General features: G+C 42.8%; 2 protein-coding genes across 6 annotated transcripts in view; both read left to right on the forward strand.

Annotated features, from left to right (window-relative positions):
- Positions 1-20,579, forward strand: part of LOC109631424 (FERM, ARHGEF and pleckstrin domain-containing protein 1) — a 52,996-nt gene extending 32,417 nt beyond the window's left edge. For 2 of the 3 annotated variants that reach the window (XM_020090183.2, XM_020090182.2), the window contains exons 8-27: positions 324-471; positions 609-704; positions 784-947; positions 1,050-1,118; positions 1,211-1,286; positions 2,158-2,362; positions 7,826-8,013; positions 8,298-8,387; positions 10,453-10,586; positions 11,945-12,026; positions 12,128-12,365; positions 12,467-12,597; positions 13,141-13,209; positions 13,529-13,618; positions 14,000-14,082; positions 15,301-15,413; positions 15,659-15,825; positions 18,024-18,131; positions 18,594-18,745; positions 19,341-20,579. In XM_020090183.2, the coding sequence (XP_019945742.2) occupies positions 324-471; positions 609-704; positions 784-947; positions 1,050-1,118; positions 1,211-1,286; positions 2,158-2,362; positions 7,826-8,013; positions 8,298-8,387; positions 10,453-10,586; positions 11,945-12,026; positions 12,128-12,365; positions 12,467-12,597; positions 13,141-13,209; positions 13,529-13,618; positions 14,000-14,082; positions 15,301-15,413; positions 15,659-15,825; positions 18,024-18,131; positions 18,594-18,745; positions 19,341-19,422 (2,485 nt within the window). In that variant the 3' untranslated portion in view covers positions 19,423-20,579. Of the gene's footprint in view, positions 1-323; positions 472-608; positions 705-783; positions 948-1,049; positions 1,119-1,210; positions 1,287-2,157; positions 2,363-7,825; positions 8,014-8,297; positions 8,388-10,452; positions 10,587-11,944; positions 12,027-12,127; positions 12,366-12,466; positions 12,598-13,140; positions 13,210-13,528; positions 13,619-13,999; positions 14,083-15,300; positions 15,414-15,658; positions 15,826-17,274; positions 17,412-18,023; positions 18,132-18,593; positions 18,746-19,340 lie in introns of those variants that run through there. The other variant, XR_011244255.1, reaches the window with a different exon arrangement.
- Positions 20,580-21,997: 1,418 nt separating this feature from the next.
- zmp:0000001200 (dedicator of cytokinesis protein 9) overlaps positions 21,998-27,097 on the forward strand; it is a 70,162-nt gene continuing 65,062 nt past the window's right edge. For all 3 annotated transcript variants that reach the window (XM_069533276.1, XM_020089984.2, XM_069533275.1), the window contains exon 1: positions 21,998-22,422. In XM_069533276.1, coding sequence (XP_069389377.1) covers positions 22,303-22,422 — 120 coding nt within the window. In that variant the 5' untranslated portion in view covers positions 21,998-22,302. The remainder of the gene's footprint in view (positions 22,423-27,097) is intronic.

A 27,097-nucleotide genomic window follows, 5' to 3' on the forward strand; every position in this document is an offset into this window, starting at 1 on the left:
AAAAGACATACTGCTTTTGTATAATATCAGTATATAAACTAGAATAGCACTTAGTAGAGCACATACCTCTGACATGTCCATTCACCATTTAATTCCATCATCATCTTGGAACTAACCTGGTGAACATATTTGCTTCATTCATATCAAACCCTGACAGCTGAATGATCATCTCTTTCACCCTTTGGCTACTTATGCAACACTTTTTATTAGGATCAACCCTTTTTTGTCTTTTCTTGGAAAAGGGAGATGTAAAATATTCCCAGCCTCATCCTGGATTTTCTTCTTGTGTTTTAACCTTGTTATCGTCGTGTTTTGTGTTGCAGAGGTCAAACACCCTCAGAATCAGACTATCAGTTACTAGAAGTGGCGCGTCGGCTGGAGATGTACGGGATTCGCCTTCACCCTGCCAAGGATCGCGAGGGCACGGGTTTAAGCTTGGCTGTGGCTCACACCGGCGTCCTGGTCATTCAGGTCAGTGCCACTGGTTCGTAGGTCAATGATGTAAGAGGTGAATGTCCAAACCATGTGGGTGCGATTGAAATCCACCAAGTGTTATTTCTTTTAAAAGCCTGAATTAAAAGTCGATTATTTATTTGTCTTCGCTGCAGGGACACACAAGGATCAACGCCTTCAACTGGTCTAAAGTTCGCAAACTGAGCTTCAAGAGGAAACGTTTCCTCATCAAGCTGAGGCCAGATTTAAATGTGAGTTATGTTGCTTTATAATTAAATCGTATAATAAATTGAATCCACTAAATGTAATAAACGTTCTGTGTTGCACCAGAGTTCATACCAGGACACTCTAGAGTTCCTGATGGCGAGCAGAGACTGTTGTAAAGTCTTCTGGAAGATCTGTGTCGAGTACCACGCCTTCTTCCGCCTCTTTGAAGAACCAAAGGCCAAACCCAAGCCTGTGCTCTTCACACGAGGTTCCTCCTTCAGATTCAGGTAGGGGGAGTCTCTGTCTCTGTCTCCAGGCCTAATGTCCCATCACTTAAACAGTCGACTACAGCTCATTGTCTTCATCTCTGCTGTGCTTCTTCTCTGCAGCGGTCGCACACAGAAGCAGGTGATTGATCATGTGAAGGAGTCTGAGTTTAAAAAGATCCCGTTTGAAAGGTAAAGACTGCAGACGTGTGTGTTTGACTCATTTGGTCTGTTTGAGGTTCCTCAGAGTGTTTAACACTGACCATCGACCTTCTCTCTGCCAGGAAACACAGTCGGGTCCAATACAACAGCCGGCTGTCGCCGTTGCCTTCTCCGCGTCACCATGAAGTGCCAACAGAAGTGAGTGTCTTAGCTTTTGAAGTGCATCTGTAGCCGGCCCCATAAAGTCTGTGTCGTCTCAATGAATCTCATTATCATGCTTCTATTAACACATAGAAAACCTTTATTGTCCCCTGTGGAGTTTTCTCACAGTCGCGTAACATCGTCATTGTCACATATGTCAATGTTTTAAAACTTGCATTGTTCAGTACAGTCAACACTGTACAATATTTAAGATATTCTAGATCAAATATATATAATATTGGAAAAAAATGGCTATGTTTATATTATATTTGCCTATCAAGTACGTAGGGAGGCATGGTGGTGCAGTGGTTAGCCTCACTGCGAGCAGGTTCTTGGTTCAAACTCCTGTTTCGTTAAGGGGCTTTTCTGTGTGGAGCTTCCATGTTCTCCTCGTGTCTGCGTGGGTTTTTCTCTGAGCACTCAGGCTTCCTTGGGGTTAAGCTGATTGGAGAGTCTACATTTTGTGTGAATGGTTGTGCGATACTCGCCCCGATGTCAGCAGCGATTGGATCCATGGTCCCTTTCAGGATAAGTGGTATATAGATGGTTTAAATTGTATTGCACTTGACGTGTCTGTGCCCTTATCAAGATGAACAAAAGACCACACGTTTAAGCTCTATTCAGACAGGTGACGCACACATTTACATCAGCTTCCTCCTGGCCTCACCACAAATCAGCAAAACCATCAGCAGAAATGTCTATTTTGCCACCTTGTGCATACGTGTAGCCTATACGTACAAACTTACTCATCAAAACAACTCTACCATCAAGTCATACAGAATCATCAGTAACCACATTTAAACACAATAGATAAATGAAACAAACTCTTGAAATGCTTTAATTCTCTGCCTCTGTGTGTCTCTGTCAGAGGGGTGCTCCTCCCATGGGCAGAGTCGACTCTCCTCCTCAGCGTCACTGGAAAGAGTCGGTGTTGGTGAGCGCAGAAGACGCCTCACGAACAACCAGCCCCTCCCACCAGAGAAACGGCCACGAGGAGAGAACAGGGTCTGTGTCCAGGACAGAGGAGACAAGAGGCTCGACGCGACAGACCCACCAAGAACATCAGAGTGCAGGTCCGCCACCTCGAGCTGCTGAAGGCAGCAGCTCTTCCCTCCACTACATTGGTTTGAGTGATATAGATTATGACTATAACATGTGCGGGGATCAGGACATTAGCATGAATCACAGGGGGACGGCCGTACTCCAACAAACGTCTGGGTTTGAGTACGTGAACGGTGATGTTCATGCTCAGCAGGGAAACTTTACAGGTAGAATGTGGCACAGGGAGTCTCCTTCACCTTCCAAACCACCTCTCAACATGAGTCACAAGTTAGATCAGTCATACAAAAGGTCTGACCAAAGCCCTGTCTATGGCACCATGGCAGACGCCAGTGCTCAGAGCAGAGAGAGGCAGAGCTGCAGCCCTCTCATAGTCCCACATATGATGGGCTCGAGGAGCGTTGTTACCACTCCTGCCCCGGCCGCTTCTCATCCAGCAGCGGTCCTCAGTCACGCAGAGCAGAATGGCTACAGCTCTGCTCACCCTCACTTTGACATCCCCAGTCGCTCTTCGCAGTTACAGAAGCTCCATAAAATGCGCCACCACTTTGTCGATGAACCAGACCAGGGAGCAGCCTTGACAGCGCAGGAGTCGCATCCTGTCCTGTCTCGGGCTGAGCGTATGGCTGCTCTCGAGCGCCGCATGGTGGCCAATGGGCTCTCGGCACCGGGCAGGTCCAGGGCCGGGCCTGGGAAGAAGCGCTTGGGGCAGGCTGGTGCCACACACGTGGGGGCGGTTCAGATAAACGACTGCACCAATACCAGTGGCTCAGAGTCCAGTGAGTCTGAGGTGGAGACGAACAGGGCCAACTGCAGCAGCCCCCTGATGTTTGGTAACACTGTGGAGGCCGGCTCCAATTCCCCTTTACCCAGAAACAAGTTCTCCTTTGGCAGCCTCCAGCTGGACGAGGAGGCGGATGAGGACAGTAATGTCTTCAGCGATGAGGATAGTGGACACATTTTCAGCTGTTAGCACAGAGAGAGCTTCAGACCATGAACAGGATGGTTTGATTGGATTAGTTTGGGTTCAGATGGTGTAGGGAAAGCCAGTGTTACCCACAGATTTCATTCAATCTGTGGTGGTCATCTGGATGCACGTGGGCAATGATGAACGTTATCTTACACGCAACAGATTCAGAGTGACAGGTACTGAAACTAAAAAGTGAAAGACAAGTGATTGCCTGAGAGTGAGAGAAGTACAGTGCATGCCATTTGTGGGTAAATGCACAACTGCAGCTGCAACTATGAGGTCTGGCTGTCTGCATGGAGGGTAAAACTTTATGGATGATGACAAGGACGAGCAAACACGCTGCAAATTGCGCCACAAATAACATTATCAATACAATGCAATAACAGAGCAAAACACCAAGTTAGAGATATTATGTTATCATCAAGTGTAAAAAACCATTTTGATTTATTATCAAACTTTTGCAGAACAAATAAGATTATTAGAAACACTGGGAAAAGTGGTGTCTTGTTGATGAAACCTTATTTCTTTCAGGGGATTTTTCTCAGATCTCCACTTAAGTATTCTACTTCCTAATCAGAGCACTCTTAAACCCTCTCTTTCGTTAGGTCAGGGTTTCCTTTGCAAGACTGAGGGATGGAAGGGTGTATCAGTGTTTTCTTGTCTGCTGCATTGAGGGGCTTTATCGTAATCAAACTCCCTCTTTGTGTTACCATGTCCCTGCAGAAATACACAAGTGCCAATTTAGGATTCAACACTAATGGATCAAAACTATTATTGTCTCTGTTTATGTGAGTTTTAATCTCAAAGATGAACTCACAGATGTTCCAGTTGCACATTTTTGATTTACTCGACTTCGTCGTAGACTTCATTGTTAAGTCTGTGTTTGGTAGAGTTGTTGAACGCTCAGTTCAGTTTCTGTTGCCTTATGATCTCCAATAGGAAAATACACAAACAGTATTGTCTGTAGTCAGATCTATTTTGTACCAGATGATTTGACGATTGTAAGTTTGTCAAACTTTATGTAGATTTCCGTAAAACAGACTTTGTGGTCGTTATTAATATTTTGTCTAAAATGTCTGTGGACAGTGAACGTTTCTGAGCTGTGTTGTGAATATCGTGGATAATCTTTCCATCTCTTGTGTTATTAATACTGTTGAAGCATCTGGCTTGCAACCGCTCTGAGAGTAGTTAAGTGTTCAGTGTGGAAACAGATGAATATGCTGCAAAAACCGATTCAAACTATTGTTTATGTGTACAGCTCCCCCAGCTACCACTTTACCAAAGAGTCATTCTGTGTTGAATCATCACACTTTTCTCAATGACGTTTTTCCTGCTGAAAATAACAGTCATTGCAACTGTTAATGTTCAAATTGTAAAACATGTATAAATATATTTTCAAATTTTTACCAAAGATAGTTTTTAATTTCATCCAATCCTCCAGAGAGTTTGGCCTTTGGTGTTTTAGTTGTTTCACATATGACCGTAGGTTTGTCATGTATCTAAAATCAATACGCAAAATGAAATTAAGATCTTTAAAGGTGCAAAACAAAAGTGTGTTGATTTGACCTTGGAACGATTCTTTTTTATTCACTAACGTTGTCGTGATTGAAAAGAAATACAACAACAGGTCTAAATGTAACCTCACAGTATTTTAGTGTCTGTTGTCTAATAGCATTAGAGACCAGTGGTGGCTTGTTTAGGCTAAGTTGAGAGTAAATGTCTGTTGCACTGGCAGTTTTGCCACTTCGCTAGAGTTTATAGCCCTTATGTTCACCGCCGACATCTCCCTCTGCACTTGACTCACGCTCGAGTGTCTCTGCCCAATAATTTGGTTTCACAAACTCCTCCAACAGCTGTGGTGGCTGCCTCCAACTTTGCTCCATGACAAAACGCAGCTGCACTTTTGTTCTTTTTCTGTTCCAGTTTCTTGCTTGCACTTCTGTCTTCATGTTTATTTCTGTTTCTTTCTGTTTGACAAAATAATGATTTTATGTCACATTCCTGCTTGTTTTTTTTTTCTTTATCCAGTTTGTGCACTTGTCTGTCAGCATGCAACTGTTGTATCTTGTCTGTTACTGCATGAAAACCTGTTCTGTCACTCACCAGTGTCTGTGTAAATCAAGGTCATCAGTATGTGGGTTTCCTTTCTCTGCAGTGATCCAGATAACACGTCATTATTCCAGAGTAGAGGGAGAGAGAACGTTGGGTTAAGGATGACAGGCGCTTGGGAATATGCGGGCATATAGAAGATTGACTTTTCTATCTGTGTGTGTGTGTGTGTGTGTGTGTGTGTGTGTGTGTGTGTGTGTGTGTGTGTATGTGATAGGCAGTTTAAAGGCAACACCTCAAAGTAAACGGGCTCTTGGCTCATTCGTCACAGTTGACTGCTCCCAAATGTTTTTTTAGCATCGACATCAAAAACCGTAGCTACATTTGAATATTTATGATTCTAGATTCCTAAATTATTTGGTGTTTCAACATCGACGTCGACATGCATTAATGCAAAACTATGATGAGGGAATACATGTTTGTTTTTTGCGGGGGTCGCTGGATCGCTGCAGCGAGAGGAGAAGCCTCTCTGATGAACACAGCTCTGCCTCAGACCTGGAGAAACTCTGCTGCACAACAGCTGAATAATTTGGAGCAGATGTAAATTTACTCTTTAAATTCCAAACCATTTAACACGTGTTTGTTGGGCTCTGAGTCTCAGGTCTGTAGGTGAAACCTGTGTGTGTATTTTAACCACTGATATCCTTCAGGAGTTTGTCTCTAATGCATGCTGTGCTAAACCAGAACAGAGTTATGGTGCCCATCATACTGCGCTGCCCTGGCTGCTCTCTGCATGTGCTGTAACATCCAGGTAGTGATCACAGTCACCACACTGTCATTTCCTACAGATTAGATACTTGTTGTTTGTTAGAGCAGGTTTTAAGACAAAGGGAATTATGCAATATTTTAGTGAGTAAATTTAAAAAAGAATATTTACATTCAGTATTCACTGTCACTTTTATGAGAAGTCTGGATGCAACACTGATTGAATATATGTTTGCTCATTACCAGTAAGACAATCCCAACAGTGTCACAACAGTGTTTATTGAAATCCTTCACATTCATTAATATATTTTTTATATTTCATAAGTTTTTTTTCCCCTATCTTTATTCCAGAGCGTGTTCTTTCAATTTGAGAGTAGGACTTGATTTCAAGTTCAGATGTTTTAATGCTTTCACTCAAAACCCTGCACTTGCACTCTAATTAGATTTGCTCCGCTTGTGCTCAAACTGTGCTTTTGCACTCAGATATTTCATTTATCACGCCCTCGTTATGGGTGTGTAAATAAGTAAAGCCATGGAGGGTGGAAAAGCATGAATCGAGAAGGGGAACACACCTACAAGGATTAAATCTTGAATGAAGACAGGGAAAAAAAATTTTAATGATAGGTAACACACAAGAGGTCTATGAATGAGCTCACACATCTTTCCTCTTAAGTCTATCTTTCACTGACCTTTTTATGCTGCTACTTTACTTCACTGGAGAAGATTAATATGTCACTTTAGAGTCAATAAAAATGACCTTAATGAAGAGAGACCTCTGAATCTTCTTTTTTAGATCCCAGCAGTTAGTGTCTGCTTTCCTCATCCTGTAGTTTTGTCGTGTTGTTTGGTGCATATCTTTATTGTATTTATTGAAGAAGTCTGTCTCAGTCACTTCCTCTCCCTCCTGTAGTTGTTTTAGACTCTCTCTGGGCACGTTGATCTAATTGCAGTCATGAGTTTCACTGCTCTGTGTGCATCACTGTTTGTGCTGACACACCACAGGGCAACAGATAAAGAGGGCCGGGGTAAGTTGCAGCTGTAATATAGTAAGTATAGCTGAGTAAAGATCGTCAGTGTAGGCGACACTTAGTAGTAAATCATCCTGCGGTACACGTCTCAGCTTGTGTATTGATTGACGTGGGCACAAAAGGCTGCTAGAGCGGTCTGGACTGTTGAGTGAGTCACGGCTGACTTTTCACTATTGTCCTGGCAGATTCTCCCAGTGAGACGTGATAGTGTTTCCTGTGTGGCTGAGGAAGACTCTGACCCGTTAAGACTGACTGTAAATAAAGACTGAAGTAGTTTGGTGTAGCTTCCCAGTGGGTGGTGTTTGAAGTGTCGGATGATGAAATGAATGCTGGAAAGTTTAATTAGTTTCGAAATGTCAGTGTCTCTGGATTTAGTGGAGCTGTGAGTAATGATTATTTTCTTTATCACTAATCTGCAGATCATTTTCTCTTAATCCATTAAAAAAAGATATCTGCAAGGTGTCCATGGTGAGACCTTTAAACCAAATTGGCACATTTGGAGATTTTTCTTCTTAAAAACTGTTTATACAAAAAAACTGAATGTACTCATCTGAGAGTTAAAGTATTTGAAAGTAAAAGTATATTGTTGTGTTTATTCGTATTTGCATCACTCTAACTTTGATCTTCTCTCGTCTTGCTGCTCATCACCACGGGACACGGGACAGCTGTGGCATCCAACAGTCCCCACCTGTCTGCGTCCTCCGCTCACTCCCACGGCATGGTCAACGGTCAGAAGTCGCTGGAGCTTTGCGGCCACAGCCCCGACGGCCGGCTGCCCTCGCCACTCACCAGTCCGCTGCTCAACGACGCCTGCAGCGTTCGCACAGATGACGAAGACGAGGTCCGGAGGAAGGTTGGTCAACAAGGAGCACTTTGATTTCTTTGTTGCATCAGTAATTAAGATTTTCTTCCCTAAAGTTGTGCTGCAAAGTCGTCAGATACTGAAAATAGCAGTGGACCTAGATTACATGTCCTAAATAAACCTCCACTGGGGCTTACGCTGAGAATACTCACCAGAGAAATGGGTTAGACGGGTAAAACCACTGATGAGGCACCAAATACTGTTGGACCTGCTCACAGTTTGATGGCTCAGACTCTCCTGCTCAGCACCCTCTCTCTGTTGTGTTGTCTTCGCAGAGGTTTCCGACAGATCGGGCCTATTTCATCGCCAAGGAGCTGCTGACCACAGAGCGAACATATCTGAAGGACCTGGAGGTGATAACTGTGGTAAGACCAGGTCCAAGTCCACTGTTTGTTTTCCCCTGCGCTGTCCTCTGGGGAGAAAACATCGATTATTCCGCTTAGCTGCTCAGTTGCAAGCTCGCCCACCAAAACACACGGCGTCAGGCGGTGATACGGGGATATTTTGGCAGATGTGATTCCATTTTTTATTCATTCAACACTCTCTGTGCCCTGAAAACGCATCTATCTGTCTCACTCAAGGCTGTGAATACTAAACTGTGTTTGTGTTTGAAGAGAAGGATGGATTTAGCAGCGTGCGGCTCTCTGTTTCAGCCTGTTCCTTCAGATTTCGCTGGCTCGCTTCGAACACACGGACACCATTTCATTTGATAACATTGCAAAGGAAAAAGCGTCGGAAAACAGGATATTAAATGTGCTGTTCTGTTGAAAACAAGGAGGGATGTTCTTATTGAAGCCGCTCGTCTGATTCTCAACACGCACGCAAAGAAAACGCATCGCTCCTTTTCACTAGTGGGTTCAAAGGCTGCAGCTTTTCTTGTCTTGTAATTTTCAATGAAGCCTCTCACGCATCTCATAAATATTTGGGTTGGCTCGTGTCCTCGTTCTTGTCTGTGTGAGAGTGTGAGTGAGTGCTGTCTCCATCTCCCTCTTCTTCCACACTGTTTGGGGTGAAGTCATCAGAGCAACAGCCGGTGCCTTTTTTTTTTCTCTCTCCCAAACTCTTCTAGAAACACTCAGGTTTCCTAAAAGCCACTTCCCTTTCCCATCACGTCAGCTAAATAAAGCCGTGTCTGCTGTGCCCCTGACACACACACACACACAACAGGCAACATTTGACTTAATGAAGCTGTAGTGTTAAGAGTGATTGGCTTCTGATTCCTGCGCTCGTCCTCAGGCGATGAAAGGATTAAAGACGTCACTGAGGCACAGACAGACGGCTTCTGGAAGCGTCCAGTGAGGATCTGCTTCGACACAATATGTTTCTGTGCTGTTTTTATGATGCTGAATGCCTTTTTGAACGCAATATCACAAAAATACTCAGGAAATAATGAGTATGAAGCACATTACGCACTGTTCATACCTGCTGCACCCTGGTTTATTAAATATTGTGGGTTGATTTGTTCTGAACAAGAAAACCTTCTCAGATCTTGGGAAAATCCCTCTGGTATCTCTCTTGGTAGATGTGGTGTGGTGACGAGCCAAGTATTCTTTTCTTATCTAAAGTCACAAATCTGGCTTGAAGGGCTTTACAATCTGTGCAGCGCACCACATCCTCTATTCTTAGACTCTGCCTGTACTCAGATAAGAAAAGTTTTATTTTAGTGTCCCTGTGTTTTCAAAGTGTAGAAAGTTAACTCCCTGAATTCATCACATTGTGAGGGGTTTCTATATAAACCCTCATTACTTGGTGTAAAATATGTATGATTATAGATTTCCCTTATCCCTCTGACAAATGGACCTCCTGCTGGTAGCCCCCTGCCTTGCTACAAGAGATGTTGTTTGAATGATGGTGTTCAAATTGATCTAAAATAAAAACAATAGCTATAACATTCATTATTTCTGCAGCAGAAAGCCCAGACCTCTGTCCTCCGCTGTTCTCTCCTGATAACGTTTGGTTCTTTATCTGCGATGGTGTCTGAGACTGGCGGGAAAGTAGAAGAAAAATGGGCATGTCTCAAAATATCTCACAGGGTGTTAAGAAATATTTCTATATTTGGATAGATCATTATGTTTATTTGAGCCAAATTCAATTAGGGAATATGTCTAATTCTTGCATTTTTAAATTTGAAATACAGTTTTAGTACTTTTTTATAATATAATGGTTTATTGACTTGCATATCCTGTTAGCTTAGGTTCTACGGATTGAAGAGATATAAAGCACACTCCAACATCACATTAATCAAAAATACCTATGATGGTGCTGGTGCAGTGTCTCTCTAAACTCAGATTCATCACACTAAATAGATTGAAGTCTCTGTGTGTGTGTGTGTGTGTGTGTGTGTGTGTGTGTGTGTGTGTGTGTGTGTGTGTGTGTGTGTGTGTGTGTGTGTGTGTGTGTGTGTGTGTGTGTGTGTGGTTTCGATGGCAGTCTTTTCAGGGTGCAGTGGGTGAAGACGAGGGGACCCCAGACTCTTTGAAGAGCATCATCCACTCCACCTTTGAGCCTCTGCACAAGTTCCATGCAGGTTTCCTCAGGGAGGTGGAGCAGCGGCTGGCGCTGTGGTGAGTTTCCCTGCAGGGTCGAGAACTCATCCACTGATGTGTCTTGTTGGTTTTTCCAAATCTACTTCAACTTCTACCATTTTTAATGAGTTTCATTGGGGAGAGGGCACTGGTCCCTTTAGTTGACCTGAGGAGCTATCGTCTCCATGGCAACAGTCTACACTGTCGCCGGCTTTTTTCTTGCCTGTGGGTTTCTGCTGTCTGACCTCCTTAATGATGTTGTGCTTTATCGAACATACACTGAATCACACACACACCCACACACAGATGTGCAGACAGTGATTCATAAAGCCTGTCAGACTGTAAAATGTACGGCCATTAACTGCAGCCATGCAGTAATATATGTTTACTTCAGGGCCTATTTGAGCAAATCCTTGTTAGAGCTTCAAATTAAAGCCAGGACTGATATTAAGTCAAGGCTGCTGATAAAGAGCCACATTCAAATGGGTATGTTAATACCAGCACTATCCAGCACTACACATGTCTCTTCATTCTCTTTGCATATTCAAATGTTCCAGTAGATATAAATATATTTGTGTATGTACCTCTGTCGTGGTGACCAACATTATAAATCTGTCTGTCACACATGAACAGCAATGTGTTTTACAGACTGAGATGTTTCTTTAAATGCATTGTTAAAAATGTAAAATACATATTCTGAGTGAATGCAGAGGCAGCACAGTATTATATTCCCTGTGTGGTTAAAGTCGTGCTCAAGGGAGACACCTGCTGGTGGGTCTCTCTCAAAGTTCTCTCCAACTTGAGATGAGGTGAAACCAAACTCATATACTCAATAATCGATAATCTGTAATTACAGTTGTGTAGTTTGGTCAATTACTCTACTGTCCACAGTAGTAACCATGATAACTCAGTTTAAGGAGAGGGCAGCTATCAAAGGCAGATGTACCAAATTGCTTTGAATGTACAAATGTTGGAAAACATCATTCTATTTAAAAAAGTGAGTTGCCCCCTCATTCGGATCTGTACCAAAAATCGAATGGGTTCTTTCTTTATCCAAATCAAATCCTTCCAAGTTTTATGATAATCATTTGAGTAGTGTTTACATAATCTTGCTTGTGGCCAGGGGTGAAAACATAACCTCCTTGGTGGAGGTAAAATTTGCTTTGCAAGTACAAAATAAAAAGCAGAGGAATGTTTCCAAATCGATAAAGGTTTATTTAAAAAGACACATTTTCAGAATAAATATAAAAACAGACAAGAAATGATTAAAAGTAAGCTTCTTGATATAAATAAGCTTCCAGAGTGTCTGGGTTCATCTAGTCATTCTAAAGTTGAGTTGTTTTTAAATCAAAAACTAAAAGTCTTAATCTAATGAAGCTGCTGTGTATCTGCTGTAGGGAAGGACGCTCCAACGCTCACATTAAAGGAGACTATCAGCGCATTGGAGACGTTATGTTGAAGAATCTACAAGGTTTGAAGGTGAAGCACAGATTCGATTTAAAACTCTTAATATCAGTAAAAACTGAAATTCATCCAAACTCATATGTTTTGGGCATTTTCCAACTTCAATGTTTCCCCAGCCGCTGACGGCAAACCTGCACAAGCAGTCTGAAGTCCTCTTAGAGCTGGAGAGGGCGTGCAGGGCGTCCCGCAAGTTAGAGGGTCTCTGCAGGGACTTTGAGCTGCAGAAGGTCTGTTACGTCCCCCTGAACGTCTTCATCCTGCGGCCGCTGCATCGCCTCATTCACTACAAGCAGATCCTGGAGCGCCTGTGCAAACATTACACCGCTACTCACGTGGACTTCAGGGACTGCAGAGGTGTGACACTCACACACTTTGTTCATAGGTCTGGAGCAACAACATTATCATCCAACAGATGATATTCAGTGATGTCTTACCTGTGTTGTTTTTTTCTGCAGCTGCTCTGGCTGATGTGTCTGAGGTGGTGGAGCAGCTCCAGGGAAGTTTAATCAAGATGGAGAACTTCCAGAAGCTTCTGGAGCTGAAGAAGGATTTGATCGGCATTGACAATCTTGTTGTTCCTGGTCGGGTGAGTTGAGGAAATTTGATTCTCTATTTTCAAACATCTACCTTCATTTTAAGAGACAGGCCAAACTTGTGGACACATATCATATGGACGAATATGCCTCAGGCAGCAGGACTGTGCCTCAACTTCTGGTTGGCCAGAAGATTAACCCAACCATCATCAAACCACATTTAAAGCTGCCAGTTCTCAATTTTTATTTGGATCTGCACCAAATTTCACACACTCATAAAAATCAGTCCCTTAACATGCCTGAATTTTTCCCAACAAGATCCAAGAATGATTCCCTAAGGAAATTAGTCCACCCCTTTGTCCGGATCTGTGCCAAAATCAAATGAGTTCTTTCTCTGCCCCTGTCCCGCCCTTCCACCAAATTTCGTGAAATCCTGTTTTGTACTTTTTGCGTAATCCTGCTCACAACAACAACAATAACTTCCTTAGTGAAGGTAAAAATGCCAAAAAAACATGCTTGTATGTTTGTTTTGACTTTCTGTGTAGTTTATATCTAATAAATTATGTGCGTGTTTTTTTCCATGTTCTCTTTCTCAGGAGTTCATCAGGTTAGGCTGCCTCAGCAAACTGTCTGGAAAAGGCCTACAGCAACGAATGTTCTTCCTGGTAACGCCCACTTTCTCACATATCACCGCTCTGATTATTTAGCTGAGTGAGCTCAGTGGAAAATTAATTATACTTATATCGGTCCTGCCAATACATTAGTCAGATGGTGTTGGCAGGAAAAATACCAAGTTGTTCAGGCTCTGACGTTATAGTTAGAAATGTAACTTATAAACAAAGCATTGAAAATGTTGGAGTATATTTGTACAGTGGAACTTTGTGGTGAAGAAAAGTCATTATCTTAGTCATCTAAAGAAGAACTGAGATTTGTTTTAAAGAACTGTAAATGTCCCTTTTCTCTTTCCCCTCTTTCTGGCTTTAGTTCAACGACGTCATTTTGTACACGAGTCGAGGGATGACGGCGACCAATCAGTTCAAAGTGCACGGACAGCTGCCGCTACATGGCATGACAGTAAGAGCTGTGTTACTTTAACCGAACACAAAGTGCTGCAAACGTCTGTCACCAGTTTGTCATTACTGCGAATAAACTGCTTTTAACGGCTGAGCTGCTTCTCTTTCAGGGTCTGCTGCCACCCAACACACACACACACACACACACACACACACACACAGTCGCACTCACACACACACACACACACACACACACACACACACACAGTCGCACTCACACACACTTTCAGGACATCTTCACAAATCCTTCTCTCTCACTTCTCTTTCATCCTCCCTCGTTCTCTGCCGTTCTGTCTATTTTGGTCCATACTGTCCCAGATACCGCTCCTCTCTAATGTTTTATCTGTGTCTGGTTTTTTTTTTCCGTGCGTTCTTCTGCCAGATCAGGGAGAGTGAAGACGAGTGGGGCGTTCCTCACGCCTTCACGCTGGTTGGAGAGCGACAGTCGGTGGTGGTGGCAGCAAGGTGAGTGTGTGTGTGTGTGTGTGTGTGTGTGTGTGTGTGTGTGTTGGTGTCCACCACAGACACCTTGTACCTCCATCTAAAACTAACCCTTGTGTGTGTGTGTTTCTTTTTCTGGAGTGTGGAGAGTTGTTTGGGAATCACTAGATATGCACAGCTGAGTTCTCGCAAATACAGTGAAATAAAATACACCCGTTATTATTCTTTATTATTGAATCAGTCTCAAGAGTTGATCCATTATGCTGGAATTTCCAGTAGGGATGGTGGGGGTGTGTTTCCATAGTTTATAAAATCCTGATATTGTTCCCCTGATGTTTACAGTTGTGTGTGCTCATCACTTTTTATTACAGTGAGCTCACAGCAATTAGGATTTATGGGCAGTTCCTCTTTCTGTGCCCTGGGTTCTGCCTGTCAGGCTGAGTCCTCTGCCTTACCTGCCTGACAGGAGGAGCTGTATGTAAATGTGGGGCTGAAAAGTCCTCTGTACATTGCTTTAAATTATTATTTTTCAATGTTACTTTCACTAACCCCTTGAATCCAATCAAGCTGCACCAAATTACACACACACGTAGATTTCTGTCCCCTGAATATGCCTGATTGTTTTTTCATCAAGATCATTGAACTTTCTCTGGTGAAACAGTGAAGGTATTAAAAAAAAAAAACGCCCAGTCTCACGATTGTAAAGAAATTGTGGGGGAAAAATCCCTGATCCACCCTCTGATCTGGATCTGGTCCAAAATGTCATTAAATCTCTCTTGACACACGTCTTATCCTGCCACCAAGTTGAATGGTAATCAGTTCTTTAGTTTTGGAGTAATCCTGCTAACAGACTAACACAGATGAAAACATACCCAAAAGAAGCACACTTTGGGGCAGCAGAAAAAAAACTTTATTCCATAGTTTTTATTTAACGTCAATATTCTCAAAAACATATGTTGAATTCATCAATAAAAGACAAGGCGCTCCCCCTGATAATTATTGTTAAATTATCCATAATATCACAATGTGCAGTTTTTTTCACGTATTCTTAGAGGTTTTTATTTATAAGTTTGTTTTGACACAATATTTCTTTGATTGTGAGATTTTAAACAACTTTTTAATGATCCAGTTTCCATTAATGAGCAGATGGTGACTTTGTGAAAATTTGGCAGCCTGAAGAACATGACTGAAATTGGTACTATTTCCAACTAACACACTTTTTTAAACATGTTTTTACTCTAGTTCAGTGACAGAGATGGAGAAGTGGATGGGGGACGTAAAGACGGCGATAGAAATGACAAAAACCAGTAACGGGCCTTCGTCTGACCTGGTGACCTGCAGTCTGATCGACAACAGTAAGTCACGACATAAACATACAGTTCAATATGAAACGTATGATTCAGTCTCGAGAGTTGATCCACCAAGGAGTTTAAAACAAACAGTAGCTCATCAGTCACTGTCACAAAATACTATGAGCGCATCGTCTGAAATCCAAGACTCCATTTGCTTTGTGAATAATCTGACTCTGTCTGTGTTTGAGCCCCTCTCTCCTCACCGCCCTGCTCGTTTGCTAGTAGTAACAACCTCCTGACTTTCCCAGAATGCCCTGAGGACTCCTCGGCGGAGGTGGAGTCCGAGGACGACATGACCGCCCTGCCGCACTCCGCGCCGGAGAGGCCCGCCCCTCACCGTGGTAACACCATGGTGCACGTGTGCTGGCACAGGAACACCAGTGTGTCCATGGTGGACTTTAGCGTAGCTGTGGAGGTACCAGTCAAACCTCAGCACTCAACCTCAGACCTGCTCCTCCCTCCTCCCACCTCCTGCCTCGCTGTTTTCTTCCTTCTGACTGTTTCTGAGTGTGTGTCTGAATACACTGTGACTATGTCTCCGTGGTAACAGTATCCTCCTGTGCTACACTGCATCGCCTTAACTATGCTTAAGGATCTATTTCTTAAATATATTTAATTCATTTTAAGGCTCATTCTTTTTATTACTATTTTTCAAAATAAAATACCTTAAAATGTTTAAATTGGTAAAAATCTGAGACCAAATCATCAGAACATCCGGCTGACAAATGTATTTGATAAATTAAATGTACAATGCAAGAACTCTTATAATATTGTTCTTCTAAAAGATCAAAGCTAGATAATCAACAGTTCAGTCACATTTTTCTTTTTCTGCATAACTGTTTTTCTACACTGTACTTATTTTCACATTATTTTTAAATATTTAATTTAAAAATATCGATTATGGCCACTTGAAGCACTGCACATAATTGAAATTTTGACTTGATGGTGACACTGTAAGAAAAATTAAACTAAAGTTATTACAACTTTCAGGAGCTAGTGATCCCTTTGAAGAATGCAAAGGAACCCCTGCTTCCTCCTCTCCTGCTAGTTTTTCTTTGCACATTACCGCCACCAGCTGTCAATCAGCAGAATAGCATGAAACCAACTGCAGGGTCAGAATCACGCCATCCACATACATGATGCATAATAACAATACAAACAAAATGTGATGTCTTCATGTAGAAGAGATTAAAATTCAAAACCACTTTATTTGAGGGCAATTCTTATGATGCTCTGTGGTGCGACTAGTCTGCAAAAACACCAGAGGTCATGTTTTTACTGATGTGCTCTTTAAAAATCAGGTACTTTTAGTTTAAAAACTGAAAACAATGAGTCTTTCAACTCAGTATTTGAGCTATTTTTATACCTGACAAATGTTCATTCTCAGTCACTGTGTTTATTTGCAGCCTCAGTGAAAATACTGTTCCCACCTGTTCCCTCCTCTGGCTCGGCGTTGCCAATTTTCCTTTATCCAAACTCTAAACTGTGGCTTTCCTGTGTGGCTCTGTCCTCTCTCTCCCCTCCTGGCACTTGAATCCTGTGATTGTCTATAAATAGAGAGAGAGCAGTACCTAGATTTGCTAAACCTTCCTGATCTCGCACTCACAGATGGGATCCTGTTTTGGGATGTAGCCTCCCTACAACCCAGCTGTGTCCTGGTCTAGCTCTGCTCTTCCTCTGTAACAGCGTCCTCTTCACAGCCTTGCCTGGACACTCACCATGTGACCGATGTGTTAACCCCCTGCCACTGCATGCCTGTGTTTCACCGACTCAGTCTCTGTGTTTCTGTCCTTCCCTCCCTGTCTGTTTTTTCTCTCTCTCTCTGTCTCTCTTCCCCATGCATCTGTGCGTTCCTCCGTGGTAGAGGACCCTAGTCCAGTCAGTGGGAATATGGCCCCCTCGGTGGGGCCCCCCAGTGGCCAGGGACCGGTGCCTCTGTCTGTTATCTGCTGGTACCGTGTTCAGAGCCTCTCCTTTAGTGAATCCTGCAGGAGTCTAGAGGTAAAGGAGCCAGGCAGACAGGAGAGGCCCTGTGTGTGTGTGTGTGTGTGTGTGTGTGTGTGTGTGTGTGTGTGTGTGTGTGTGTGTGTGTGTGTGTGTGTGTGTGTGTGTGTGTGTGTGTGTGTGTGTGTGCGTGTGTGTGTGTGTGGCTTCACAGAAACACAAATAGAATAGAAATAGCTGTGGTGCCTCATGTTCGACTATTTATAGTGACCCATTCATTTGTTTAATAGGAATTTGTGTTTGACAGCTAAAGATTCAAAATGTAATTGATGGTAAAAACAGCATGATCATAAAACAGAATCAGACTGAGTACAAACAGTTTTATAGTTATTGCTCCAAACAGTGATTCCCAACCAGAGCTACTCGAGGGGCACATTTCCCAATAGGAAAGAGTTGTTTATAGCAATTATAGTTCACTAATACAAATATATACCTATGTGTCCAAAACACTGTTAGAACATTATGGTTCATGTAATGGTGCTATTAGTAGATTAACAGTCAAGAATAGAATAGTCCTCCAGGTAGTAAACTAGTCAACTTTACACTTTACATGTGTATCACTTGGTTTTGTTGTTGATTTCAAACTTGTTCTTTTTTCCTTCTTTCTAGAATCAACTGTCTGGAAATTTACTTCGAAAGTTCAAGAACAGTAACGGTTGGCAGAAGCTCTGGGTGGTCTTCACCAACTTCAGCCTGTTTTTCTATAAGTCTCACCAGGTGATTGTCCAGAACACAGAGAACACACCTCAGTCATTCTTCCTCCTCCTCCTCCTGCTCCTCCTGCTCCTCCTGCTCCTCCTGCTCCTCCTCGTCCTCACTCTGAGCCTGTCAAAGTGTTTTCCCTCCTCTGGGCTGAGAAGCATCACACCTTTGTATTGAATGTCAAATCTCTGTGTCATATTAGTGGTGAACACACTTTCCCATGCAGTTTGTCACCTTGCTGTTTGTGCAACACATTCTGTGAGTTTTACATCCTCATAAGAAAGTTTTAAATTCTGTAATCAATAAAAAAATAATGATATTTTTAAAAAAGAAGTATCAAACAGACAGCTCTTTCTGCTTTGTTACCTGTGAGTTTTAGACTTTACATATTATAATATGCTTATGAATATGAATATGTCCATCAACTTCAAACGGTTGAACAGTTTAGTGTCATTTATTATTTCTCTGTCTCCTCAGGATGATTATCCGCTGGCCAGCCTTCCTCTGCTGGGTTACTCTGTCACCGTCCCCTCAGACTCTGAAAACATTCACAAGGACTACGTCTTCAAATTGCATTTCAAGTCCCACGTCTATTACTTCCGAACGGAGAGTGAATATACTTTTGAAAGGTATTTATTGTCCACAGTCACATTTACTAAAGGTGTTTTCAGACATGAAGGAAGGAAAAATAGGTCCGGGCATTTTCTGGAGTTTGCCTTTCACATGTGAAGAACGCAGCAGGAGATTGTTCAAGTCAGACACGTTCACAACAAGAAATAATATTCAGGTGAGGGTGGCGTCTGGGTAGAACGTGCGGGATAGATTCCTGAGGAAATCAAATTTTTGTTTAGAACACATTGACACCGACGTCTGCCCTTATCACCGAAAGCGCTCAAATCTCGTTGTTTCTCCAAGTTGACCTCTTCAGCGACTTCTTCTTCATGTATGGCTCTTCTTTTTCATCCTGAGATATTGTATTTTTCCAGTTCTGTGTGATTCCTTGTGAATTTTCTTGACATTTTCCTGCTTTTTTCTCACATGGGCTCATTCTAGACAGTTTACTGACAGGAAACATTTCCAGAAACTTACTCAGACATTTGCGTTCTCACCCACAGAGCCTTTGCGGGGAATTTCTAAATTTCAGTGAATGTCTGAAAGCAGCTTTTGTCGTTTTGTGGATTCCTGGACGTCAGAGGACTCATCTTTCTCTTTCTCTGCCCACAGGTGGATGGAGGTCATCCGCAGCGCCACGGTCCCCTCCAGCCGCGCCCGCGTCCTGAACAACAAAGAGTCTCATCCTCACTGAGTCGACTTGCTTCCACACACTTGTCTCCTTCGGGTGGCGTCCGCTCTTCCTGCCCCGCCTCCCTCCAGGACTCTTTTCTTTCTTGTCTACATACAGTATATCTGGGACATTTGTACATGTGTCCATGCACATTTGGTGCTTTTTAATGCTTTAATGGTGACATGTCCGCTGGTTTAGACTGCATCAGAGACTGCATTTTTTGGCATTTTTACTCTCAACTCTGAAACCTCTTTTTACGGATGTCATTTTATACTGTTTTCTAATGGTCTCAACCACTTCTTATCTTTCTGGTTTGACATTTTTGCCATTGGTTGTTTTTACAGCAGGAACACGTTGATATAGACACTCAGCATTCTTTCGTAGATGGTTAAACTATCACTGCATTGTCACAACACTTTTGTCTACTTGTTCATTTTATTGAAAACAGCTGCTTTGAAAACTTTCCTGCAACCTTGGTGCCAAAACTGGTTTATAGCAACATCCTGGACTTTTTAATGCTATTTTGTTACACTGGGGATAAAGGAGCGTCTCCTATGCTACACACCATGAAGTTTAAAGTCATGTAAAACAGGCCACCTTCTAAAGGTCGACGCTGCGTTCACATCTGGACCGGCACAATGTGTTCTTGTTAAAAAAAGAAAGTGATGAAAGTATGAAATTATTTTTGTTGTATTATTCAACATAACCCTAGGATTGATCACAATGTGGCCAGAGGTAGCTTCCATCACCACTAACTCCATTTCAAGTAAATATTCTATCTGCTGATGTTTGTTGTATGAATAAGTCTCAGACTGTTTATCTTCTTTTTAAAGCTTCAGTTTCCCTTCAGCAGTAAAATGACAAAATGTGAGAAATGTTCATAATCATCGTATTATGAAGACGAGTGTAAGTGAAAGCTTTAAAGATGATGTGTGAGACAAAATAGAAACTTTCAGTTCTAAGTGCTGTCGCTCTCACTGAACTACAGGCTGCCTCCTGAACGAAGACGCCCACACATTTTTATGGGTATAAATGAATGGAAATGTGCATTCTACAGGGTTCTGCAGTGAAGCGAATGAGATGGAAAAACCTTGGTTGTGCTTTGAGATTGCAGTTTTTTCCAGACAACAGAGAGCTCTTTGGAAATGAAAGCAATAAAACACATATTCACACTTTGATATGTGTTTCCTTGTGTTTTGTGTTTCAGTTCTACAGGCATGTTTGTATGAGTGTGGTAACAGCTGTGACCTACAGGTGGCATCATTGATCAAGAAGTTTGGTTCAGCTCCGCTGCAATAGCATTGTGTAGGGTAGTGTTCTGTAGTGATGCAAATAATAAGAAGCAGTGTGCAGAGCTGTGTTTGTGCTGTTTTGCACAAAATGAAAAATTATTTTTACTTTTAAACCAACTTAACCTGCACAAACTCTTCATGCAGACACATGGAACTACATTATGATTTTAGATAGCTCAGATATAAAACCTGAAGGAAGTACCAGTGTGTGTGTGTGAGACCTTATAACTCCAATAGATGACATAAAGAAGTGTTGATAAAGGAATAAAGTCATTTCAAAAGATAATGTTTTTAGCAACACAAAATATTGCAACGCATTTCACGCACAATATCCTATAATATACAACCTGTGTGTGTACGTACTTTTACTGAAATTGTATTCAGAGCTGGGGTATGCATTATGCTAATAAGTGTCCACACTAAGATATAAATACAAGGTTTGTGTGTGCTCTGGGTATTACTCACGTTGTGGGGACTTGTCTTCCTTCGAGGGCAAAAAGCAAGTTCTACATATTGTTAATCAGGGTTAGGCACTTAGTAACCATGGTTAAGTTTAGAGTAAGTCACCAGGAGATCAATGTAAGTCAATATAATGTTCTCTTAAGTCATGGAAACATGCTTTTTTTTCCTCCAAGTTACAATTTATAGAACTAAATCAGAATCAGAATCACTTTTATTGCCAGGTATGTGAACACACATGAGGAATCTGACTCCTCTCTTAGTACAAACAGTAAAAAAAACAAAACAAACATAGACATAGACATAAACAAGGACAAAAGCTATGTACATGTAAGCTAAATAGGTACAAATACTGTATATACATAAATATCTGGTGTATAGAAGGAAATGTTTCTGTTCGTATTCTGTTCGTATTTGGTCTTAATCAATCACATAAAAGTCTTGTATAGCAAATCTAAAGTGCTCTGCTTCTATCAACCAGCTTGATTAGATGATATCGATCCACTCTTCTTCTTATTCAGTGAAAAGTGAGAACAGTTATATTCAGAGGCACCATGACCTCAACTAAACACATAATAAAAATAACCCTGTTCTCCAGAGTTGTATTTTTTTCTTTCCTTGTTATAGGAAAATATTGATTCAGTCATTCATGCTGTTAAATACTCACTGTCCAAAGTCCAGGCCCTACACACACACACACACACACACACACACACACACACACACACACACACACACACACACACACGGCAGTGGGCGGGCCTTTACGCCGGTAAGGGGCGGAGAGCACCGAGGAGGCAGCCAGCAGATTAAACACCTCCTGTGAGCGTCTACTTGGCGCTGACCGAGCAACCAAACTCCTGAGGAGAGGAGACTTTTATCATGACAACACGAAAACCCCGCGGAAGAACACCGAGCTGAGGAGTCATGCTGCACACGTTGACTTTTTAGAGACGACAACCATGAGATCTGGAGGTTGGAGCGAGGCGACGTCCGCGCCACAACATGAGCCAGCTTCAAACTAGCGGTGCGCACTAGTTGTGTGGATCCGAGAGACTGTCAACAAACCGGGGATGATCCTCCTTTAAAACCTGCTTCCTTCAGCTGTGGTTATCGAACGTGTCATTGATGCAAAGTGTTGCGCGCAACGATGGCGACGACCCCTGCGCACCCGGAGACCAGGAAATTTACGCGTGGTCTGGGTAAACCCGGCACCGCGGCTGAGCTCAGGCAGAGCGTCTCGGAGGTGGTGAGGACGTCCGTGCTGATTGTAAGTACTCACCTCCTCTTCCTCACCCCCCTCTTCCTCCTTAATACTGTGTTATCATGTCTGGTTAAACCGCTGTGCGGCAGGAGGTCACCTGAGTTCTCACGCACATTGAAGAGGCAGCTGAGTTTGGATCAGCCTGGTGGGAGCACATGTGGGCTTCATGGGTGAACAAGTACAGGTCATGAGTGAGTGACTCTGACCTGCACATGTGCCTCTAGTGTTTGTATGAGACACACAATGGATTGAAGAATGGAGTTAGTGGAGACTTCCACGTGGAATTTTGTTCTGGAGTTTTAAAATACTTTTCTTTGTAGCTTACACAGAACATTTGATACTCTCTGCAAACTCTCTGATCAAATGCCACCAAGTCACTCCACACCTTCACTTTCATTCTCACTTCTTCCATTCATCCCAAGTGTCTTGTTTCCCACAGAGGCCATAAAGAATCAGTGCATGATCAAGGTGTTTTGTACTCTGTGTCTCAGGGAGGTACTGAGATGCCACATTACCTCCTCACAAGGGAAAGCATGTGGCTTCAATTTCACGCTCCAGGCCGTGTCCAGTGACATTGACAAAATGCTGAATTGGACCGTCCACTTTGAGAACATCTGGGCAACGAGGACCTGCTCCGTAACTCCTCTGTATCAGCTTTCCACAGAGGAAGAGAGGAGTCGAGCCCTTTGTTGTGTCCGAGTGTGTTTGGGTGTTTGCTCCTTCTCCGTATGATCGCTCCTGTATTTCCAGGAAGAAGTTGCTAGGTGACTGAAACGGACACCGTCCAGGCCTCTCTGTCAGGGAAATGGAATCCTGAGTCAGGATCCCAGACATCCAACCACACCTTCGTATTATTTATTCATTCTCTCCCTGGTGAACTGCCAGACGCCAGAGGGAAGAGAGCAGGGATGGATACAAGTATGCATGTTGAGAAATCAGCAGGCTGGAGGAGTGCTGAGTAAACCTGAAGAGACTGTTATGGGACTTTCCTTCGTTTGTATCAGCAGGATTTCATTCGTTTGGTAAACTAGGCTGAAACTTTAGAATCAGGGAGTAACGGATTGAAAAAGTGTAGGTTTTGCATTGTGGTCTTCTTACAATTTTTTATTGTCATTTTACATCCTTTGGTTGTTTTTTGGATTCTATTTCATGTCTCACTCTTCGTTTTCATCTCTTTGTTATAGTTTCTCGTCTCTGATCGTTTTGCATTTCTTTGTGGTGGTTGTGTTGTCGCTCTTTGTAAATATTTTGTGCAACAATGTGTCCATTTTCTTTGTCTTTGTGGTCGTTTCTGTGACTTTCCAACAAGAAATGTCTACACTCCATCCACTGGTTCTGGTCTGTGGGGCCCGTGCCACCTTTGAGCTGTCCGTCTGGCCCCGCCCCTGGACATGCGAGCTATAGGGATGGAGCATATGGACGGACGTGTTGTTGAGTTCAAGTGTTTACTGAAGCTTTTCAGTGGGACAAGAATGTGCCTGCACACACAAGACCTCTGTCTATGCAGTTTATAATGAATTCCTGCATGAAACATGTACACAGCACAGCAGGAATAGAGGGGTGTGTCGCCGGGACAATAAAGGGAAGATTGTGGCCATCGTCACCCGGTCTGATTCCTATGATAATGTTTTTTTTGACTTGTATTTTTTCTGTCTTTGAAAGCATTCAGAAAAACGTAACTTCAGATGATCGTACAGACATTTCTACGTATCAGGCAGAAATTTCAAGTCAAGTGCACTGTGCTTGTTGTGCATTTTCACCAAGACTCACGCTGGCCAGAGCCTCTTTGTTTATTGTTGGAGTGGAGAGCAGAGAGACGTGTAACAGGCCAGAGCGCTCAGCTGAGCCATCCCCCTGTCTCTGTCTCCCCCACTTCAGCCTGAGAACACTGTCATCCACTTTGAATTTGTTTTCGAAGCATAGTTGCTACACAAGACACTTCCCCGCCACCTTCACATTAATTAGAGTTATGTGTTAAAGGTAGGGTTGGTAAATTGTTCCTGAAACACTTTTTATCTTTGTTGACATCCTCTTCACGTCCCGATAACAAATATAGAAAAGCTGTTGTCTGTGGTCTTCACAGTGCTGTTATATTTTGATCAGAATTAAATGATCAGTGGACATACTGGTAAACGGCTCCCTGCCACCTACCGACCTACCTGTCTGTGTGCACGCTGCCTTCAGCCTGAGAATCATACACCATGACCAGCTGGTCACTGAAAAGAAAAAAAAGCTTGTGAGGATGCATTTGTTTTGCATTTGATCGCTCTTGACGGCCTGCAAACATCGTTAATGTATTGGCTCATGGGCATATATCCAATCGATGACAGTTGGGGAATGTTTAGGTTGTGTATACAGTGTGTGAAGCAGCTGGGGGGCAGTTGTGTAATTGTAATCAATAGTTCTAACTGCCTGCCACCTACTGGTGACGCACTGAGATCCTGAGTGCTCCTGCCGTGTGCCTGACCCACACATGGGGAGGGATGTACACCAGATGGGTGTTATTATGTAGGAGTGACGCCATTAAGTGTCCACGGCAACACACACACACACACACACACACACACACACACACACACACACAACCGACACACTGTGCGACCGTGAGGGAAAGTGGAACTCTCCTGTGTGTGTGAGAGAAACAAACATTACAATGTTGGCAATGCAGACGACCATCAACAGAGTACACATGTTGCTACTTAGCCTTGTTGTTGGGCATTAAAACTTTGTGGGAAAAGTCCCATTTGCAGGCTGAGCTGCTCTGACAGGATTCTCTGGGCCTCATGGGAGCGTTTTGTGTTTCTGTAAATGGCCGATGGACAATATAGATGCGTTTTAATCTGTTTGGCAGGTGTGCAGCATTTCCTGTCTTATGTTTCCCCCCAATAAAAATGTTGAGAAGCTGAGGTCATTCATCCTCACTTGATGCATGCACAACCTCTTTTACCTCCTCTTACCTGAGCCGCGTGTGACTTTACATTTTGTTTACTCCAGTCAAACATTGCTGCAGTGCTTTGAAGAGAATGTAGAGGTCAACATCACAAACCACAGCCTCGTCTGCTGCTTTGCAAGTTAAAATACAGTATGCTTTATTTTCATAAGCTCTCTTGATCTATTCACCATTACCTCAGGTGTGTATTTTTCAACTAACTGTGTCATGGACATTTTACAACTCCTAGTTTTGCCAGAACATGTTTGTGCTGATCATTAGCAGAGATGAAGTCATGTTGTCTCATGACCTGAAAGCTTGGGTTTGTTCGTCATGCCACTCAACAAAAAATGTGTTTGGTAGATTTCAAGATTCACCTTGAAGAACCAGTCTTAGTGGAGTGATTATAATGGTAAAAGTTTGAAATCTCTCATCATGTATCATTGGTTCTACCAAATTTGCTAGAAACTAAAGCAGATGTCATATCGAAGCAGTTGGAAGATAACAGGCCTGTTGGTAGTGTGAGGCCGAAGCAGCCTGACCACTCTCTGTATTCCTCTGACTCAGTATGTTGGTATCAGGGCGCATAAGTTGCCTTTGTTCGCGTGACAGTAAATGTTGCTCCTGAACAACAAACCCAGGGGGGTAGAGATGGGAGCGAGTTCTCTGAACGGGTCAATAATACATGAGGCTGCTCTTGTAACCAGTGCACCCATTAAATGCTCTCTCTTTCCTCTGCTGACGATTGTACAAGCACAACACTTTGATACCACTGGGTTTAAAATCCCAAACTAAACTTTCCCAGCCGCTTAATGTGTCTTGTGCAAATCTCCTCGTTCAAAAAATGGAATAATAAACTCATCATTGTTTTGCATGAGAGCCAACAGCTCATCTTTGCTGTTACTTTCAGTCCTATCAGGGCAGGTTCTACTCAAGAGAGGTTCCACAGGTTTTTAAAGGAAGGCGTGGGGAGAGATGCAGAGATACTGCATGAGGTGAAAGGGACAGGTCTAAACAGGTGTACTGAAAATCACAGGAAGTTACTTATTGTACTTATCAACACGCTTGCAGCAATTTCTGCGTTTCCTATACAAGTTTTAACTGCAAATTTCACTAAACCATTGAAAACTAGATCAGTGCCTGTTCGGAATGGATTGTTGGGCCTGTGGTTGCAGCTTTGCAAAACTGTAAAAGTGACCTGCAGTAATTGAGCCGCAGCAAGTGAAGACCGGCTGCAGGACTCATTACACAGAACCTGGAAGCTGCCCCTTGATTCAGTATGCAGAGCTCTGAACTGGTGAATCGGTTGTCATGAGCGCACCAGTTGTTGTGCTCGACAACATCACTTACATTGATCAGTCCCAGCTGCTGCTGCTACAGAGCGCCGGTCTCCTGTTTATTCAAAGTGTCAAAATCACAACATGCGACACTGCACTTCCTCAGGCCCTTAACAATACACATGCCGCCTGTGAAGCCGATAATATGGACTTTTCTAGAGATATCTGAGACACAGACAGATATCAGGAATTATAAGATCGATAACGGAAAGACTATTTGATAATGTGAACAGTCATTAGTTGCAAGGCTAATGTTTACTATCACTCAGTTTTAGGAGGAGGGAGAAGTCCTCGTGTGGTATATTCAGATGACTTGTTGTCATGTGGAAACTTGGGCAGAGTCGCTTCTACCTAACAACCATGGAGACGAGACACAGCATCTGTTATAGAGTTTATGGTCTCTAAATGTTTTTAA

Source organism: Paralichthys olivaceus, chromosome 10 (assembly GCF_024713975.1).
Source record: "Paralichthys olivaceus isolate ysfri-2021 chromosome 10, ASM2471397v2, whole genome shotgun sequence".
Classification (NCBI taxonomy): Eukaryota; Metazoa; Chordata; class Actinopteri; order Pleuronectiformes; family Paralichthyidae; genus Paralichthys; species Paralichthys olivaceus.